General features: G+C 40.2%; 1 protein-coding gene across 3 annotated transcripts in view; it reads right to left on the bottom strand.

The window, feature by feature from the left end:
* Positions 1 to 19975, bottom strand: part of Ppargc1a (PPARG coactivator 1 alpha) — a 102620-nt gene that overhangs the window by 13276 nt on the left and 69369 nt on the right. For all 3 annotated transcript variants that reach the window (XR_005284681.1, XM_038323041.1, XM_038323053.1), the window contains exons 8-12: positions 13561 to 14476; positions 12936 to 13040; positions 12659 to 12779; positions 2821 to 2942; positions 2324 to 2475 (exon numbers count right to left, since the gene is read on the bottom strand). Coding sequence is in view for 2 of the 3 variants with exons in the window: in XM_038323041.1 (XP_038178969.1) it covers positions 2324 to 2475; positions 2821 to 2942; positions 12659 to 12779; positions 12936 to 13040; positions 13561 to 14476 (1416 nt within the window). In the remaining variant the exon portion in view is untranslated. The remainder of the gene's footprint in view (positions 1 to 2323; positions 2476 to 2820; positions 2943 to 12658; positions 12780 to 12935; positions 13041 to 13560; positions 14477 to 19975) is intronic.

Below are 19975 nucleotides of genomic sequence, written 5' to 3'. Positions count from 1 at the left end.
TGTCAGTTTTCTTTAATTTTAGTGCATCTAGGAGTTTCCAATTCTTTTATGTATGCAGTACATTCTTATGTTCCTTTTATTTAGGTATCACATGACTTGAAACATTTTATCTAAATTCTATGTGGAAACCAAGAGAATATACTTGAAATTTTCATTGAGCTCCTGAGTTAGACCCTAATGTTAATTCTTCCATTTAAAAACAATCCCAAATTGCTAACTTCTTGTTGCTTTCACTTTTAATTGTAGCCCATTTATTTTATACGAGGTATTGTGATATCAGCTCCTCCACAAATACTTAATATTTCTCCACAACAATATGAGTTATTTCATAATTAAACAATCAGAAGCTAATGGAACTGAAATGCTTATCCAAGATCAGCAGTGAACCAGGTCTCAAATGTAGGGTGACTTGATTTTAATGCTGAGGCTCTTCTGGCTACCTCATAAATGTGTTGAGAACGTCTCAACAAGCTTTAGGGACTTTGACTATCCCATGCTGTTGCAATATGCATCAAATGCGCTTTTCAAAAGCTAGAGAGTGAGCTTAGCAATGGTCAAGTTTCCATGGCTGCTGGCTAGGCAGGGAGATAACAAGCTGAGGAGCGTTTTCCTTAGAACTATTTCAGGGAGGCGCCAGTTCAATTTGGAAATACCTTCCAATCCTCCCTCTCCCATGATGAATCGTGATCTAAAGACCCCTCTAGGTAGCTTGTTTTAAACTCTAGATGTTGTGAGAGAGTAGAAATACCCCAGCCTTCATCACTGAAGAAAATAAGTCAAATCAACTCAAGGCTTCAATCTGTCTTAACTGTTTTTATCAGCCAGCATTTGAACAAATGACTTGCTAGGCTTTATATTTTCATCCCTAGGCCTCTATCTCTCTAGCAGTCAGCTGCCGCTTCCCTGTTCCCCTCTATCTATTTAGCTTGTGAAGTGAATTATAGCATATTCCCCCTGAACAATGCTCAGCGCCTATATCAATTACTCCAGAAAGACACAACTGTCCTGGAAGGAAAAAAGAAATCTAAGTAATTGGTATTCGTTTTTGTCTTTATACAGCATCAGAGCAATAGTGAATGGATAGCTACTAATGCTGAAGAATAGATGTGCATGCTAATTTTAGGCTTATTATAAATTAATTTAAAATAATCACGATAATGCACATTTTCCACTTTTCTTCATTCCTTCCTCAAAGAATTAAACGGTGTATAACACACATATTAGATAAGGAATGAAAAGCAATGGGACAAAATTAAAATTAGAATGAACATTAAGATGTCCATTGTAGCATTATTTATAATATCAAAAAAATAAAATGAATACAAATAGAGTTATAATGAATTATCTAACTATAATGATACTACATGCCCAGTGAAATAGTATGCAACCATTAAAATATGTGCATGAATTATTTTTGGTTCCATGAATCCCATCGGGGAATGAATATATGTATTATTGATGAAAAAGATAGAACTTGAGCTATATGTATAGGTACAAGCACACATGTGTGCATATATAACATGATCTCAACTACAGGCCAGAAGGAAGTCTCAGACAAAATTCTGAAATCAGATGTTAATATCATCATCTGTGGGTAATAAGCTGATCAAAATTTTACTTTTCATCTGAAGAGTCTCCTCTCAGAAGTAAATAGCGATGTGTTTTATTTTAATGTACAGTGGGTATGGCAACAGCACAAACATCCGACTGTGATTTTGCTCTCAAATGACAATTGTTTTTTGAGCTTCCCATACAAGGTGTAGGATCCAGAAATATTCTTCAGGCTTGGTTTTTGTTTTATTTTATTCTCAAGAAATTAAGTCTGTGGTCATTTAGCTAATGGACTTCATCTTTCTCTTCTCGAGTATAATAAGAGTTTTTCCAAGTACTTGTGACATAGTGAGGAAGGAAAAACAGCCTTTGCCCTACCCTGTGCTACAAAGCAATGCCAATGCTTGAGTTTATCGGAAAGGACTGAGAGTATGGATAAAAAATAAACACAGACATGTGCAAAACTTGAATAAGTGTAGACAGAGATGCGTACAACACATACAAACAGAAGACAATAGTGCCAGCACACAGAAACACCACAAATGGCTTAGCATCTCCTCAGAGAGTACAAGTACATCTGCCCTTCAGGGCTCAGACTTAAGCACCTTGCTTCTGAAAGAGGCTTCTACAAAAACAAAAACTGTATTCATATATTCCCTTCAGGGAAGCCAAGTGGCAGCCGAATGTAAGGTGTCTGGGGAGCGTGCTCACTTCCGTTTGGAGCTCTATACTATAGATTCACCCTTCCATGTACAACAGTTAAATACCATACCTAGGTCTGCATAGTTAGACTTGAAAAATTGCTTCCGTCCACAAAAGTACAGCTCAAAGTCAGTTTCATTCGACCTGCGTAAAGTGGATCCATTCTCAAGAGCGGCGAAAGCATCACAGGTGTAACGGTAGGTGATGAAGCCATAGCTGTCTCTGCAATGGGCAGGGAAGAGGCGTTCAGAGCTGGTTAGGCAGCATCGGCACAGAGGACTGCAACCCCTTCTACTTTGGGAGACGTCGCTGGTGCCAGCAATCTCTGCCACCACATCCATTTATCAGTGTGATTGTCCTGTCAGGCAGCTAAATACTTATTCTGAGACAGGAAATCTCAACTAGAAAGATTAATAAATAGGGATGAAAGAAAATAAATAAGGTTCTGAACTCAACATGTCATCTGTCAAAACACTTACATTGGCAACTCCCATCCCAGTAATCTTAGGGCCATAATTTTTAACATACGTCAGCTTCTAAACAAGAAATAATTTTGAAGATTCTCACCCATCATCCCGCAGATTTACTGTGCATTCCTCAATTTCACCAAAAACTTCAAAGCGGTCTCTCAGTTCTGTCCGCGTCGTGTCAGGTCTGATTTTACCAACGTAAATCACACGGCGTTCTTCCTATAAGCAAAGGAGAAGGAGAGGCTTTTTCTAGCTCTGGAGACGAAATGCAGTTGTGCCACTAGAAGTATCCATGAACATATAATCATGAATAAGAAAGAGCAGTCTCACAACAGATGTCAGATCTAAGGAAAACTACCACATAGGAACCAAGTTTGACTTTCCATGCCTTAAGTTCAAGCTCTTGGGTCACACTATGCTTTCTTCTCCACTGAGCTTCTCTTTCCCACTTCTATCTCACCCTTGTCTTTCCTCCCGAGAACTTCATATATCAGAGAAGACATTTATCCAATGAGATTTTTTTAAAATCACTGAGAAGATAACCAGTACGTACGAAATATGTAAGCACTTATTATTTGGTTATTAATCTCCAGAATTGGTATAATAGTTAGCCTGGCTTATAAAACTATTTAAGTTCCCATCAACTTAAGATTCTAATCTGAAAATGTACAAATTTTGACATTCTCAAAGGGTGGTTCTTAATCTCTAATACCCCAAAAAATCTTCCTGAAGGAACATGATCCAAATGCAATTGTTGGGGTTTATCCAGAAGGTAAACAAAAACCTAATGGGAGATAAGGCCTCAACGATCTTAATTTATAGCAAGGACACAGCAGTTCTAAAGTATGTGTTCGGAAGAGAATCATTTGAGTTACAGTCTTGAAATGTAGGCCATTTTTAGCCATGGGTCTCTGAAGACTAAGGGCCGAATGAAAAAGGATATAAGTTTTACTTCACCAATAGATTCAGCCCTATTTTAAGAACAGACTAGAGGGGTGTAGCCTCATTTCTACAAGTGCAGTCAATATGATCATAATGTAAAAGCCATTAGAAATTTATAACCTACAAAACACAGGAAGCCCATACTGTTGCCTGAAGATAAGATTCCTTTTATATAAATGTGGGCTTCATGCTTAGTGAAACCCTCTTGAATATTTTGTTCTAGGGCAGGAACCAAATAGACTAATGCCTCAAAACTGAGGAAAGTTTTAAAGAACATTTGGAGCAAATATAGAGACTGTCCTTACCAACTAGTTATGTGCCTACCAGGGACAAGCAAAACAAAGTGAACTTGAGGTTGCAGAAATTTAAGTAGGATGAAAGCCAAGAAGCTGGGAAACATGGGGGTAGCATACAGATTCAGACGCAGAAGAGTTTTTCTCTGGTTATACCGAGCGCCTCATTCTTTGAAGCTACAAAACTCACTTAAAATAAAGAGAAGTCCACCAACGTTTATTGGCAGCTTTTCCTTTTCCATACGTATTAGCAAATGAGCTGCCACAGGGTGAGCGCTTACTGGCATCTGTGAAGTACGACTGACAACCTGCGTGTTTTGTGGCTTTGCTGATGGTCTGCTCATCTATGACAACTCACATTTATTATAAACAACACTACCACATACCTTCCTCAGAGAAGGAAGCTCCTCTGAGCTTCAGATAATCAACTACTTACTGGACTTCCTCTAGACCTCTTAAACTGGAACAACCTTGCCAAATAACACTGTCTAACTACACACCAGGAGGCCAAGAAGGCACTGAATCCTCCAGAGATAGAATAACAAAGAGGCATGAACCCAGGTCCTATTGAGCTTTATCTCTTTAATCTTACTTTAATTTGTCTTTCTTATTTCCTCTCTCCCAGGCTAAACTTCCAGCTTCTCTTTATGAACAACTTAAGTCCCCATGTCTATGTTTGCTCCCTCTAATTTGTCCCTTTACCATGAATGGAATAATTTTCAGTAAGTCAAGAGGATTCAGTCATGCCATGTGCCATTTAAATTAGATGCAATCATGACCTCTAATACTTCTGATAATGCTTCTAATTCATTAACAAGAACTAATAGGTGGGTTCTGCAGAATTTAAACTTTTCTATGTGGTCTTTCTCCTATAGCTCATGCTTTCCTTCATTCTAGGTTTTATGCTGAACTTCTGGAGGCCCCTAGTTACTCTGTGTTCCTTCCATCTCCGAGGCTTTGCACACGGTGTTCCACTGTAATTTGGAATACATTTCCTAAATTGTATCCCAAGCCCCTCACATTTATTGTCTAGACTTACATTAAGATCCATGCCCGTGTCATTTGAGACTTCAGATGAAACGCTATTAGCCAGTCTTAAGAAATCTGCGTGTCCCTCTATTTCTGCTTAAGTACAATTAAATCATTATAGTTTATTCATTGTTCAATGCCTCTCTCCCTTGTACAATGAAGAATTCAAGAAATTAGAGCCTATATCTGTTCTTTGCCCCAATTTATGTTAAGTATAAAAGAGAATCTCAGTAAATATTTGATATAGGAATAATTAAAATTAAATTTTAAATGTTTTTATGTGTACAACTCTTTTAGCCTAAATATATATATATATATATATATATATATATATATATGTATATATATATATATGAATCACATGTGTGTCTGGTAATATATAGAGTTCAGAAGAAGGCACTGAATTCCCCGGAACTAGAGAACTAGAAAACTAGAGTTATAATAATAGTTGTGAGTTAAACCAAATCTATATCCTCTTCAAGGGCAAAAAGTACCCTTAGAAGTTAAGTATTTGCTTCAGTCATCAACTGATAGTTTTTAACACTAACCCATGCTTGGGTGACCTTTACTCTCTGAGATATTCCAACATAGAGGGGGTATTATATGATATGGTCCTCTATTAAGGAAAAATCTCTGCTTAGGCAACTCAACTGAATGAGTTACCAAAAGCAGTTTACAGATCGAAGGGCGAGAGTAGATGCAAGGTAGCAGGCTCATTTGAAAAAGAACTCTGGCATTCAGAGGGGGAGACTCCACTCAAAGAGCTGGAACGGAATTCCTCTGCCCATGCTATCAAGCCTCCTAACTGACTTGATGAAGTCAAGCAAGCAGACTCAAGAGTCACTTGCATGTATATTGTATGTTGCATCTGAAGGCTGAAATTGTTTTTCCAGAACATGCAACATGGTTGGGCAGTCAGTAGATAGAAATGGCTGGTGAGACTTGAGCCAGAGCAGTTCTTCAGACACGTTATCCAGGGAATCATAACACCACATTCCATTCTATTTACGCACCCAGTTTCAGCCCAACAGCCAAATGTGATGGGACTGTTATCTAAACTTAAACTTCCTGGCGCCTGCTTGCATGGTGTTATGGATTTTTTTTTTAATGAGCCTTTTAGGGAAGTTACTACTGTGTAAAGAAAGGAGAGTGAACAGCAGAAAAGAAAGAAAGAAATTGAGCCGTAGCACGGAAATTGCTCTGCTACCATTATGGGAATACACACAGCCTAAGTATTCAAGGGAATGTGAAGTTAAGGCAAAAATCGACCATATGTGCACACATATTGGGACAGTTTCTGAATTGCGGCTTTATACAAAGCTATATGCAACAATGATCTTCACTGAAAGAGATAACCCAGAGGACCTTTTGTAGGACTGAAAGATTCTGCAGAGAAAGGAGACACAGCTCTATAGAGTTGCTCTTCCATCACTCAAATTACCTTTGAATCTGCCTGTTCTTTTTATGAAACACAAGGATGGGCCATGCCCTACTCCCTTGTAAAGAGCCGAAGACTGAGGCCATGCCGGCATGCTCTAAAAGCACGGAAGCCCTTTGTTTTTGACATGCTAAACACGAAAATAGAGGAAGACACCTTAAGATCTAGACGGCAAAGACAAAAATCTTTCATGATTGGCCAAGATTTGAGGCAAAGAGTTGCCCTTTTAACATGTTGCAGTCGAATTAGATGGATGAATAGAGTTCATATCTTAAAAAAAAATAACATTTACATCCAATTTTTCAAGACATTCATTTCCAAACAGGAGATGAAAGGAGAAGAAATCAAAATGCTTAATAACGTTGCTAACTTCTTAGGGGCTTGAAGGAATTCAGAACCTTTGGAAAAAGCTGGTTGAAAAATTATTTTCAGACCAGTTTTCACTATTGAGGAGCACAGAGCATTCATCAAATAACTTTTAGCTTCAATTTTCACCAAGGCTAGTTTGCTGATGGGGTGGATAATAAAACTGAAGATTTATGTTGCATTAACCACAGCAGTGAATCCTCGTTACACTAAAACACAGGAGATAAATAAAGAAAAAAAGTGTGATGGAATTAACTGACTTTACATTACTAAAATCTTTATCAAGAAGAGACTAGGACTTGCTGGTTAGCCAGGGAAAAGAAGCAATGTTGTTTCTCAGAGAATGATAAGTGACTCTTAGTAAGAGGGGTTTGATGGAGGGGAGATGGGAAGCAGTAGGAGCTGACATTTACTGTTCACCGTATAGGCCAAGCAATGTGTTAGATGCTTTCGAATGGATTACCTCAGTGAAATGCCCTATAATCCTAGGCACCAGTGTGTCTAGTATAGTTTTGACTTGGGTCCCCAGTAATTTTATTCTACATTTTTTTAATTTCAGAGCAGCGTAAGTAAAAGTGAATTCTTCTCTCTTTGCTAAGAGAATTCCATTTTAACCTTCAGAACAAAAGATTTTTGTTTTCAATTCCAGAGTAGTTGCAAGATGACTTCAGCAAAAATGCGCAAGGTACTTCTCAGGGAATAGCTCAGGGCGTAGAGACCATGCTCAGCATGCAAAGTCCTTGTGTTTTACACACACACACACACACACACACACACACACACCTATGAATATTATGCATGAGTAAACATTCTAGTGAAATAAACTTATTTTTAAAAAAAGGTAGCAGAGTTGACGGCCAAGTTAGATATATAAAGCTGGCCAGAAAGAAGGATCAACTGAAAAATGACTGAAAAAAAAATTTGTTATCCTTGCTCTTAATATTGAGTACACTTATGTAGTGGAGAAACCATTCACTAAAAGTTTCTTAATAAAGGGTATTTTCAGGAAAGAAACAAAATGATAGCATTCAGATTTCCAAAATGACCTGTAGGCAGATATTATAAGGCCAGCAGTTAAGGCTACCTTGAACCAATCCAGAAGCAAGCAAATAGTCAAATAAAAGCTGAGATGAAACTAAATCTATAGACCAATAATGATGTTCTTTAAGAGCTTTATTTGAATAGAATCAGAAAACAAAAATTTAACATATTCAATGTAATACTTTTATGAATTTAGAATTATATTTATACCTGCCAAACCTTGACTATTATAAAGGCATTAATGTCCTTATGTTACTGTGGCACCCCTCTCTCTCTCTCTCCCTCTCTCTCTCTCTCTCTCTCTCTCTCTCTCTGTCTCTCTCTTTCTCTCTCTCTCTCTCTCTCTCTCTCTCTCTCTCTCTCTCTCTGTGTGTGTGTGTGTGTATTATTGACTGGTGTACACTTGATATGAGATCTATCATTTAAAGATTATCAAAGTGCACACTATAGGGATGATGCTGTAAACAAACCTCTAGCATTTCCTTTTCTTATAAAACTGAAATTTCCAAATACTGAACTTAAAGTCATGATATAAGACATATTTCCTTCTACTGACAATTCCTCAAAAAAAGGCTAAATACTCAAGAACAATGAAAAAAAGGTTTATACATGAAACTGGATACTTTTCTCTAAGAAGAATTACTGACGTTTCTACATTTAGAGAGAGACATTTCTAATCAACAGTAGTGATGTATTGGTTGTGACTCCTGGACTTTATAGTGACCAATAGAGGAGAACTATGTGAGAGCCTAGCCATTTTCCAGCATCTGGATTTGGTTTTAAGCACTGAGCCACATCATCATGTCTAGATTTGTTCTTTAAATTAACATCCCATTATGATGCTTTCTGGCAGAAACTGCACAGATTGCAAATGGAGTTGGACTTGGATTTCAGCAAGAAATTAAAACAGTGACAGTTCAGACACTAAGTACTAAACTCTGGCATTCACAGCTCTGGTTTAATCTGAATTGTTTTAAGCTTAGGGGACAGAGAAAGGCAGAGAGTCAATTGGCTTTTGGGAGTGAGTCTGTATGGAAGTCATGTAAAAGCAGACACTGATGTGATGATCCTCTCCAGTCATCATGGAGAATTCTGTATTTGCAGCTTCCAATTGTTACTGCTAGCTTTATGAAGGCTTGCTCAACCTGAGCTCTATGAAGAAGCTTTTAGAACTCCAATTCATGACAAGTTTGCAGATCTCCTTGAAAACTCAGCTGAGATATGATGCAGCCCATGAGACAAAACTGAACACTTATTCTGCAAAATATCAACGAGCTCTTTTTAATGCTTTTTAGGTTTTCTTTTGGAACTTCTGAATTGCTGGTCCCTAAGTACATGATTGCCCTGCTTAGCGGTTAATGCAGCGTGGCATCCAAGACATTACCAATTCAAGTGGCTATTCATTTCATTACTTTAAGGGTATCGCAAAAAATTGAATAGAAGTCACCTATGTAGCTCACTTGGGTGGCCTATCTTGGCTCCCACAGCTGCTTCCCGAATGGAATTCAAAGCACATGAGTGAAAAAAAAAAAAAAAAATCATTGTAGGCATGCTGTGCTCAAGTCCACAAAAGTATACTTTCCCAATGTTTTCCCAAGATTTTCCGTGATTGGCACATGAAATGACCTGTGTGATGGAAAGAAGGGAGCCACTTAAAAAAAAAAAATTCTGTGGGTAAAGTCATTACATCGCGTCACGAAGTTCAACATCTTTAGTGTGAGTTTCAAGACTCCAAACTCTGCCTGCCACTGCCACTGCGCTGTATTGGCTTATTCCTGGTCCATCCTCCCCCAGTATTAACAGTTAAATCATTAGGGGTTCCCAGCATAATGAACTATTTTCTAGAGATGAATTGTAGGCACAGTCTCTACCTTGAATATCAATGTTCAATAAAAGCATATTACAATGTAAGTAACTGAAAATGTTCTCAAAGCCACATTAAGTAATATAAAAAGAACTAAATAATAAGGCTAACAATGCTTATTATTTAGTTCAGAATACCGAAAACGGCATAGGACTCATGAGAGATAGAAAAATACTTAGAACTTTCCCATCTTTCTTTGTGCCAAGTCTTTAAAATCCATTCACATGGCCCATCTTAATTCTGCCTAAGGGAACTAACCACGTTAGTTCTAACTAACTTTGGCTACCATATTGAACATTCTAGTTGCTAAAACTGACAGCCGGGGAACATACATGAGACTGAACTAGGCCCTCTGAATGTGTGTGACAGTTGTGTGGCTTGGGAAGTTTGTGGGGTCACTAACAATGGAACCAGGATTTTTCCCTAGTACATGAACTGACTCTTTGGAGCCCATTCCCTAGGAAGCAATACCTTGCTCAGCCTAGATACAGAAGGGAGGGCCTTGTTTGTTGATTACCAATGGGAGGCTCCACCCTCTCTGAGGAGTGGCTAGGGGGTGGCAGATGGGATGGGGAGATGGTGGGGGAAGCAGAAGGACAGGAGAGGGAACTGGCATTTGTATGTAAAATAAGATTGTTTAAAAAATGCCCTCCCTACCTTCAGAATTTTGAACCATTTCAACTTCCCCATGCTTGCTCTTCCATACCCACATGTTCAGATGACCACATTTAACCATGTACCTTAGATGAACTCCCTATCAAACCTTTAATCACATATTTTATGCTTGAACGTCTTTATCTGTCAGCTGACTTCTAACTCTTTGGATTAGGTGCTGGACCTTACCTAAGTGCATATCTGAAGCACCTGGCAATTACTTATCACAAGATTCTGAGACTTCGTGTGTGGTCAACAGAAAAAGCATTTAACTTTGCAAGTGGGAATTTACTCATCAGAAAGTCTCCGATATGTATGAAGCGCTTATTACTTGGAGATCACTGTGCTAGTAAACAGTTTCTGTTCCCTGGGTTTATTTTTTTTTTCTCAGATGAATATTTTAATCAAAAATATGTAGATAAATGACACGTATTTATTTTATGCCTACCAAAATAATCTAAATAAATACCAGTGCCAAAAGTCTCACCAGTGTCCAGTTAATGCATAATGCTTTTATATAGCCAAGGTGACGTTTGAATTACTCCAAGTCCTCTCTCAAAGGACTTGAAAACTGATAAGAACTGTCTTGGGCAAAGAATTAAGTTAACATTTAAGAGGCAAAGGAAGGAAAGAGGGAGTTTAAGAATGCTTTTGTCTCATAAGGACTAATAGCAAACTAGTAGATGCTTTCAGAGAAAGCTAAACCAGGAAAAAAAAAAACTGACTCCCTCCCCTTCTTTATTCTAATTAGGTATCTAGACCTAAATTATTTTGGTAGGCATAAAATAAATACGTGTCATTTATCTACGTATTTTTTGATTAAAATATTCATCTGGCTTTGATTAGAATTGCACTGTATTTTGCCCAAATGAGCAAATAATACCCTATATTTAAAGAAAATCAAGAACTTTGTACCATATGAATTTATAAACAGCAAATGCAGTGAACCAGCAAATACTATGTGACTGCATGTTCTCTCAACATGGCTCTCTTTCATAATTAGTGACTGCAGCATGTTCTGCGAAAAGGCTTTGTAAACTACAGAGCACTCTATAATGTGAATTATGATAATTATTGAATAGGTCATTAATTAAACACAGCGATCTTAGAAAAGTGGAAATTTCCGTTTCCATTTCTTCCTAAGTGTGAACTAATGGCATTCTGGCAAATCTTAATATCACAGCTTACTTGAAAATTGAGAACAAAAATGAGGTAAAGTGTTAGAATTCGCAGGATGCCTTTGATTCAGCCCTTGGTAGATGCATAGTTAAATGGTACCAAACATCCAATCTAACAATTCAATTATTTCTCACTTCTGTTTCTTTCAATTCCCAAGACAAACAGCCTCTCATTTAACCTTTCTACTCTAGCTCATGACAGCTAAGACTTGGTTTGACACCATCAGGGATATGTTTGATACCATGAGTTTCATTGTCCTCTCATTTTTTTTTTTTTTGGTTGATATTGCTGGGCTTTCTTGTAGGTGCCACAGGAGCCCAGCATTAAGAGCTAGCGTTGATTTCTCTGAGGCTTGCTTAGCTTATATGCAAGCTATGTCAGATGCTGCCTTGCACTGCAGTGACTTGGAGCAGCTAGCAGAGACAGGCAGCAGGTGCAGTGAACCAAAACAGTGCCATACCTCATCAATTAGCCACAGCTCCCAGGAGCACTATGTTGGGAAAGACCTAAAGGCTTTGCAGGACCTCAGAGGAACAGAGTTCCGTGATTGATTAAGAGTGTCTGCCATGGGCATGTACTGGATTCTGACCACCTGAGTGCCACCTTATTAACACCTAGTGAAGGACAGTACTATATTTCAGAGAACTAACAGGTTCGTCACAGCTTGCAGGTTTACACGTGAGCGTCAGCACTGACCACGTGTCAGGTGACTATATTAACACTCCGTCCCCACCCCCAGTCAGGTGACGTCCCGTCCAGAGGTAAGGAATACTGACTTTCTTAGCCAGACTTCCAATATGACGTTAAATGGAATCTGGAATCTCCTCGCATCCCACTCAAAGAGGTAACAGGAAGCAGCTAAAAAGATACACATTCTTCATTTCCTGTCAGACCAAAGGATCCTGCCGTTTCTTCATTTTTCAAAGCAAACCTTGAGAACGCTACTGAATGTCACCATCCGACCATCATGAGAAGTATACAGACACCATTTTTTTTTCAAATAAGAGCACCTTAAGATATTTTAAAGTCAAAAATGTTAACAAAGCATTAACTTTCTGTTGCTGTTTAATCTATAAAAACAAGTCTCAGAGGAAAAGCAAAGAGAAGAAATTATCTCCACACTGCTTACAATTGCTTTCTGCTTCTGCCTCTCCCTCTGCTTGGCCCTCTCAGATTCCCGCTTCTCATAGTCTCTGCGGTATTCATCCCTCTTCAGCCTCTCATGCTGATATGCTTCATAGCTTTCGTACCTGGGAAACACAACTTCATCATTAGGCCAACCACCGCTGTTTGTATGAAAAAGCACATTGTCACTTGGGGAGGGAACAGGGAGAGTTTGGGGGTAATGTCTTGCCATCTAAAGGAGGGGATAAGGGGAGCTGAAGGAAAAGGACAGGCCTCATTACCTGGGCCTACGGCTGTAGGGTGACCTTGAGCGTGATCTCACATACAAGGGAGAATTGCGGTGTGTGCGGTGTCTGTAGTGACTTGATTCATAGTAGTAGCAGGATCTGGGAGAGAGGAGAAAACCAAAAGGACGTTTGCAACTGGCTCTTAGCCCAATGTACCGGGACCACTGAACATCATTGGAAGCTCAGGGCTGTATCAATTGCCTTCTCCTTACTAGCAAGATCTTCCAGTGACAGCTTGCCATCAGCTAGTCAGACCAGAGACCAAAGAAGTAACCAATTCCTTCTCCATGTCTCTTACTGATGTTGCCACGGCTCATGAAATATGTATTCTGTCAGGTTTATCTTATAAGAATCTCAACTCTCCAGACACAGGGATCCTTTTCAAGAAATGGAAAAAGTTACACAAGCAAGTTTCTTACGAATGTCTCTCTGTGTTCTGATTGGCCGAGGTAGAGTGCTCAGAGCTGGGTGTGGGAGAGAACATGAAGAAGTGGGGTCTGGAGGTGTATGCGCCTCGGTTAATTGATGGGGTGGCTCCAGAAGAGTAACCCCGAGGTTGGAACTTTTCTCTGACTTCTGAGGAAACACTTTAGCATTGGGTGGATTCTGACAACCTTACCTTGAAGAAGATCTACTGCCTGGGGACCTTGACCTTGACCTGGAATATGGTGACCGGGAACACGACCTGTGTCGAGAAAAGGATCTTGAACGAGAGCGCATCCTTTGGGGTCTTTGAGAAAGTAAGCATTTGGGTGGTGACACTGAATCTCGACACGGAGAGTTAAAAGAAGAGCAAGAAGGCGACACATCAAACAATGAATAGGACTGCGTGCCATCCCAAGGGTAGCTCAGTTTATCACCTTCATCTTCACTGTCATCAAAGAGGCCATCCATGGCTAGTCCTGAATTTATAAACACAGGTAGTTTGGAGAATTGTTCATTACTGAAGTCGCCATCCCTCAGTTCACTGGTCTTGTCTGTTTCGTCATCAAAAACAGCTTGACTGGGATGGCCGAAGTGCTTGTTCAGCTCAGCTCGGATTTCCTGGTCTTGGAGCTGTTTTCTGGTGCTGCAAGGAGAGACTTGCTTGCTGGCCTCCGAAGTCTCTCTCATGTAGCATTGGCCTGAATCTGTGGAAGAGCAGATGTGCCCCTGCCAGTCACAGGAGGCATCTTTGTAGTCTAGTTGTCTAGAGTCTTGAAGCTCCTGTGATATGTTAATGAGTATATCCGTTTTGGAATTGATTGACTGACAGTAGTCATGGTCACCAAACAGCCGCAGGCTGGGCCGTTTAGTCTTCCTTTCCTCGGGTCCCCGGCTGAGCACTGAAGACTTGCTGAGTTGTGCATACAACTCAGATTGCTCTGGCCCTTTCTTGGTGGAGTGGCTGCCTTGGGTACCAGAACACTCACTGTACCGGGCCCTCTTTGATGGTGGTGGCACCACGGTCTTACAAGAGGGCTTCAGCTTTGGAGAAGCCTTAAAAGGATTATCTTGGTTGGCTTTATGAGGAGGAGTTGTGGGTGGAGTTAGGCCTACGACAAAAGAGAAACAAAAAGAAATGTGGGGAAATAAAGAGAGAAAAGAAACAGAAAATGTTCTTCAAGGAGAAACACATTTCCTAATTTTTTTTTTCTTGGATTTCGTTTCAGACTATGGTTAAAACTGAGTGAAGAAAGAGGAAACTAAATTCATGACAAGTCCTGACATCTGGACTCTACTCCTAAGTCCCTGTCAACCAGCAAAAGGCGGATGGGCAGCGCCAGTCAGCAGCAAGAGCTGTGATATTTGGTTATTTCAAACGTCTATGCTAACAACCTCTGCAGCCTAGAAAACAGGAATGTGTCACTGCTAGCTGCCCCAGCAGCAGGTGTCACCAACACTGGCATTTTCAAGGGTGTTGCAGGAGTCACTTAAAGCAATCCGTGTGCCGGGACCTAAGAATCACGGTTCAGCCTTGATGGCATTTGTCTGCAGAGAACGCTGCATGAAAAATACAAGTGCTTCAAGGCTCTTAGAACAATCAAGAATCTACCCTCGGGGCAATGGTTTTCAAAAGGTGAAATGACTGAAAATTTTGGCCAAGGTAGGACTGACATACATAGGGAATTTTGAAATAGGTTCAGCAAAACAGGATGGGCCCAGCTGAACACAGGGAATCAGAGCCCCTCCACAAGTCAACGGCAATGAGTCTTTGTCTCCACAGTTGATTAACTTAGTAAACCATGGCTAATGTAGGTATAATACATTCTTGTAAGCATAACTAATACATTCTGTCTAAAATATGGTTCTGCAACGGAAAGCTAAGTGCAACGTGACACTAAATATCTCCATGCCAGGGGACCATTTTATTTAGAGCACATTGTCACCGAGGACATGAGACAGAAGGACTGAAACGATTCCAAGCTTCAGCAGCTAATGACATAAAGAACAAATAAGGGAAGACAGGGGCGTCTATGGTGCCTTGTCTGCCTAGCTACAGAAAATACTGAAGCCAGGGTAGGATAGTCCGAGGAGTAGTTGTTACCTCAAAGTCTCACCCATGAATAATAAACTCGATTCATTCCATCCTACTCAGGAAGAATCACTATGAAGCTCCAGTGTCCAAAAAAGAAAAAGAAAAACTTTGAAGGAGGGCAGGCAGCAGTTCAAATGGTTTTATGCTTACAAGGGAACATTTTAGTTTACAATAGATTTTCTATTTAGGAGGATGGGCGAATGCGATTCAGCAGAAAAAAAATGGTTTCAAGTCTGTTAACAAGCCTGGGGTGAGACTTAAGGCAAATGTGCATTTCAAGGGGGAAAAAAGTTTCTACCTTGCTGGAAAAAAAATATAAATATGTCAAGAACCAAGTAGGTCACAGAGAGCCACATGCAATTTTGATATAAACAGAAAGACACTGTCTTGTTCTCCTACTTGATGATAAAGATGCAGAAGAAATTAACGTTTTCCCTTAAAGGAAAGATTCTGGCTCAATCTTGGGCAATGTTTGCATGCTGAGTTCATTGTCTCCATGGAGAAAGGTAGGGGCAGCATTCAGAAGGATGGATACAGGCATGGACACTCTCCCTTTGGGCACACCTTAGTCCACAGGAGCTGCCTTCATCCATGTGCCCGCTCTGATGCAGCCGAAAAGCAGGCAACATTTTCCTGCATAAAACTTCTGTGCCATTGAGGTTCACGCTCTTTTTGCTCCCTCCATTAGAAAGAGCGTGGCTTGTTTCTAGACTAAGAAGCTTTTCTTTGTTTTTTTCCTCATTTTGTTTAGACTTTGCATTGCTCTGTGTAGAGATTTCCACCATAGGCTATCTGTGGTTACCAAAAGAAGACATTTTAAAGTCCCCATGCAGAGAGAGAGAGAGAGAGAGAGAGAGAGAGAGAGAGAGAGAGAGAGAGAGAGAGAGAGAGAGAGAGAGGCCAAGCTCCTGAATACTTGCTATTAGAGTCAAAGACTCTCCTAAACTGATGTTGGGGTGATGGGGACAGGGGAGCTGGCTCAGCCAGGTATGTGCCTATTGCATATACATGAGAACCTGAGTTTAAATTAGCAGTCTGGTGTGGCAGAATGTACCTGGAATTCTTAAGTGGTGGGCATCAGAGACAAATGGTTCCTGAAGTTCATTGGCTGGAAAGCCTGGCCACATCCATGGGCCAGTTTCAGGTTCAGTGAGAGACTTCATTTCAAAAACAATAAATAAAAGGTGAAGAGAGTTTGAAGAAAGCCATCTGAACCTGACCTCTGGCTTCCTCATGTGCCTTCATCAGTGTGTACCTTCACACACATACACACACATGCACACACCAATGCTAACAAATACCATGCCACATATACACAACACAACACACACTCAGACACTAATGATGAGTAAGCTGAGTATGTGCCAATAAGTGCCAGTCAAATAACCAAAAGAAGTGACCCTTGAGGAGAGACCGCTATTCAACATCCAGAAACAAACTATATAAATCTCTTTATGCTCATCCGGTTTATGATAAGTTTTTTTCAGTTCTAACGATTCATTTTGGGTGGCTCACCTCATCTGTACTACATGTCTCTGAATTTGTCTTTTTAAAAAAATGAGAATCACATCAGTTTTCTCCAGAGGGATCATGAGGGCTTTGTAGGACACTGCCTAGATTTAATTGTCTACAGGTTATTTTGTTTATTTTCATTTTTGCAGTTTCTTTCTGAGTAGTTGGTCTCACGTGTCAGTGGCCTGAGAGCACTTAGGAGTCTAGTTACAAAGTTTTAATGAGATGGCTCCCGGACCACATGCTGGGAACCAAGGTCTTTGAACATCTGGGTCGCACATGGCCTTTACTCCAAAGATCTGTGTTTTGACTGACAGTCCAGATGTATAAAAAGAAACCCTGAACTTCAGAAATGCCAAATTAGGCCACTATAAAAGAGAGACTAGCTCTAAAAATACCTCGACTATCTAGGGATTTTAAATATAGAAATTCTTTTACTCTTGAAAATTTGAAACCCTTGTCCCAGTATCTAAGTTCATTATTGTTTAAATAAATGGTTTTCCAATTGTTCTTGGATGTGGTGATTCCCTGATCATACTTACGCTCAGTTAAAGACAATATTTTTTTTTCCTACAGATATGAGAAGCTCTTGCCACTGAACAGACATCCACAGCACACCTACTGTGTGCCAGATGTGGACTGCTGGGATTTCAAGGACTCCACCCCCATGGACAACACAGCTGCTTTTAATGAAGAGGTAATTCTTCTAGCTCTGAAATAACTAAGTTTTGTTGTAGATATGCTTAAAGTGGGTGGCAGTGTTCTGGGGGAAATGAAATGTGTGCTGCAACGGAAGCCGGCAGGGCCATGAGTCTCTACTCACATCACCTGCTGAATCAAAACATTCAAAACCTTCTTGCTCATCAGATAGCAAAGAGTAAACTGTCCGTGCATGGGAGGGTAGGAGACAGATTCTAGATAATTCACTATCTTTAGACCCTTTACTGAAATTCCCAAATTCAGAGAATACCTGTGACCAAGATAGAGAGAACTTGTGAATGACAGACTTTCTATCACCCTGTGCTTAATTGAAAATCTATTTCCAAATACAGTTGAAACCTAATGCAAAATAAAGGAAAGCAGAAGCACAAAGGGCATTTTTTTTATTATTTCTTTTAGCGTTGTGTCAAACTTTTAAGCATAGCAGATGGGACAGGTTGCCCCCTTGGCCTCTGAATCAGCTATATTTCTCTAACCTGGCTTGCTCTGCCCACAGTTTCTTCCCCTGTGGTCCAGGGGAGGTCACCACTCAGTTTCTTAATGCTCAGTTCCTTTGCTCATCTTTCCACTAATGGCCGGACTCTCAATTTCATGCCACAAGCCTAAATCAACAGCGCTAAAGCCTCCCATAACCTCTGGCTCCTTTCCTGTGTGTTGATTTTTCTGGGGAATGTGTACATTTTGGTGTTGACAGTACAAGGTATATTCCATGCTCTCTCTTGAACTTAGCAGGTTTTGACAGATTTATGTGGGGACAGATGGCCATTACAGGCTGAAGGCTGACAAGAGGCAGTTCAGAGCATTGTTAAGACACTTGCACAAACTCTCAGCAGTGCGGCTCCGTGCAGAATGTAATTCAGACTATAGCTTTTTTATTGCTGCCTATTTTCCTTTGTCAAAAGAGCCTGCTGTGCAGAGCAACAAATGGCTGCTATTACCCAGAATGTAATGGGTGTCAGACAAATCACGTAACACAAACAATCAAGAGTATGTAGGTCATATTTCAACAGAGCACAACCTTAGCAATATTTATGATTACTGCATTGAAATGTGCTCTATAATAAACAAGTACCTCTACATCACTCACACTTCTGCACTGCCGATCTGGGAGAAGTGGCACACACTCTACAAGTCACCGCTCGAAACAGCCCTTTTATTTAAAGAAAAAAAAGTCAGAGGCAAGTTTTGTTGTGCTTTGTCTTTCATTATGCGCCATGAAGTGTGGTTTGCTTTGAGCAGCTCTCTTTGGAGTTTGTTTGTTTAAATTGGATGACTCTAAGAAACAATGAAGCTCCTGCCCTGTTTCTTGAGCCCCGGTATCCACCTAAATTCTGCAGGACTATTTTTTTTCTTACCTTTTTTTTTGGTGTACAGTTTATAACCTCGTTCTGAATGTCCTGCCATCTCTACAGTTTACTTCTGAGTTAACTTAACAGGATTTTCCTTGGGTTGTGTGACAGTTTAGGGTCTGAAAAGAAAACACTGAGGGGTAGTGCAGACAAGCAGATCTTGTCTTCCTCAAGTATCCCAGAACGTCAGAAGTAGAAGGGCCTGTCAGAAGAACGAAGAGAAGGCTGGTGCGCTGGGACAGCAGCTACTGCTGCAACAGCTTTGGGCTGATCTTGGTTCTTCTTCTGTCCTCCATCTCCCATCCATTCCCAAGAGTCACTTGTGCACCACAAAATCCGCCCACTAAAGTGTTAACACTTGGCACGGTAAGTCCTCCTATGCATTACCCTGGTTCTCAGGCAGGCATTCCTCCACACCGACTGGGAATTCCCTGCCTGACGTCACCAATTACTTTGGATATCATCCTGTTCATCAGGGATGAAACTGATTTTGCAGAAAAGTTTCAAAACTTTTCAAAAAAAAAAAAAAACTCCAATTTTTACCTGTGTAATTCGAAGCCAAGGTTATTACTAATTGTCCCGTAGGCACTTTCCCACAGACCTGAGGCTGTGAACCTGGAATTGCAGTTAATCACTGCTGAAGCGGGAAGCTGAGATGGGGTGGGAAGTTACTTTGTTATCCTTGGCTTAAATACACAATGGGACAGTATCATTTCCAGGAAAGCAAACAGAGGAAAGAGTGAGTACTGCAGACCTCCTCCGAGATCAATGAGGCTGGAAATAGAAGCTAAAGGATAACACACCTGCTAGTCAGAGTAGCCAAAAAGCGCACTGGGTCCCAAAGTCTCTTTTTCATGGATGCTTCCTAAATAGGAATGGATTAAATAACCTGCCAAAGTCACTTCACACTTTCCTTTTAAAAATTACATGTATAG

The sequence above is a fragment of the Arvicola amphibius genome, chromosome 1 (assembly GCF_903992535.2).
Source record: "Arvicola amphibius chromosome 1, mArvAmp1.2, whole genome shotgun sequence".
In the NCBI taxonomy this organism is placed as follows: Eukaryota; Metazoa; Chordata; class Mammalia; order Rodentia; family Cricetidae; genus Arvicola; species Arvicola amphibius.
Note: the sequence above shows the minus strand (reverse complement) of the source record. Positions and strands in the feature narration are given on the sequence as shown.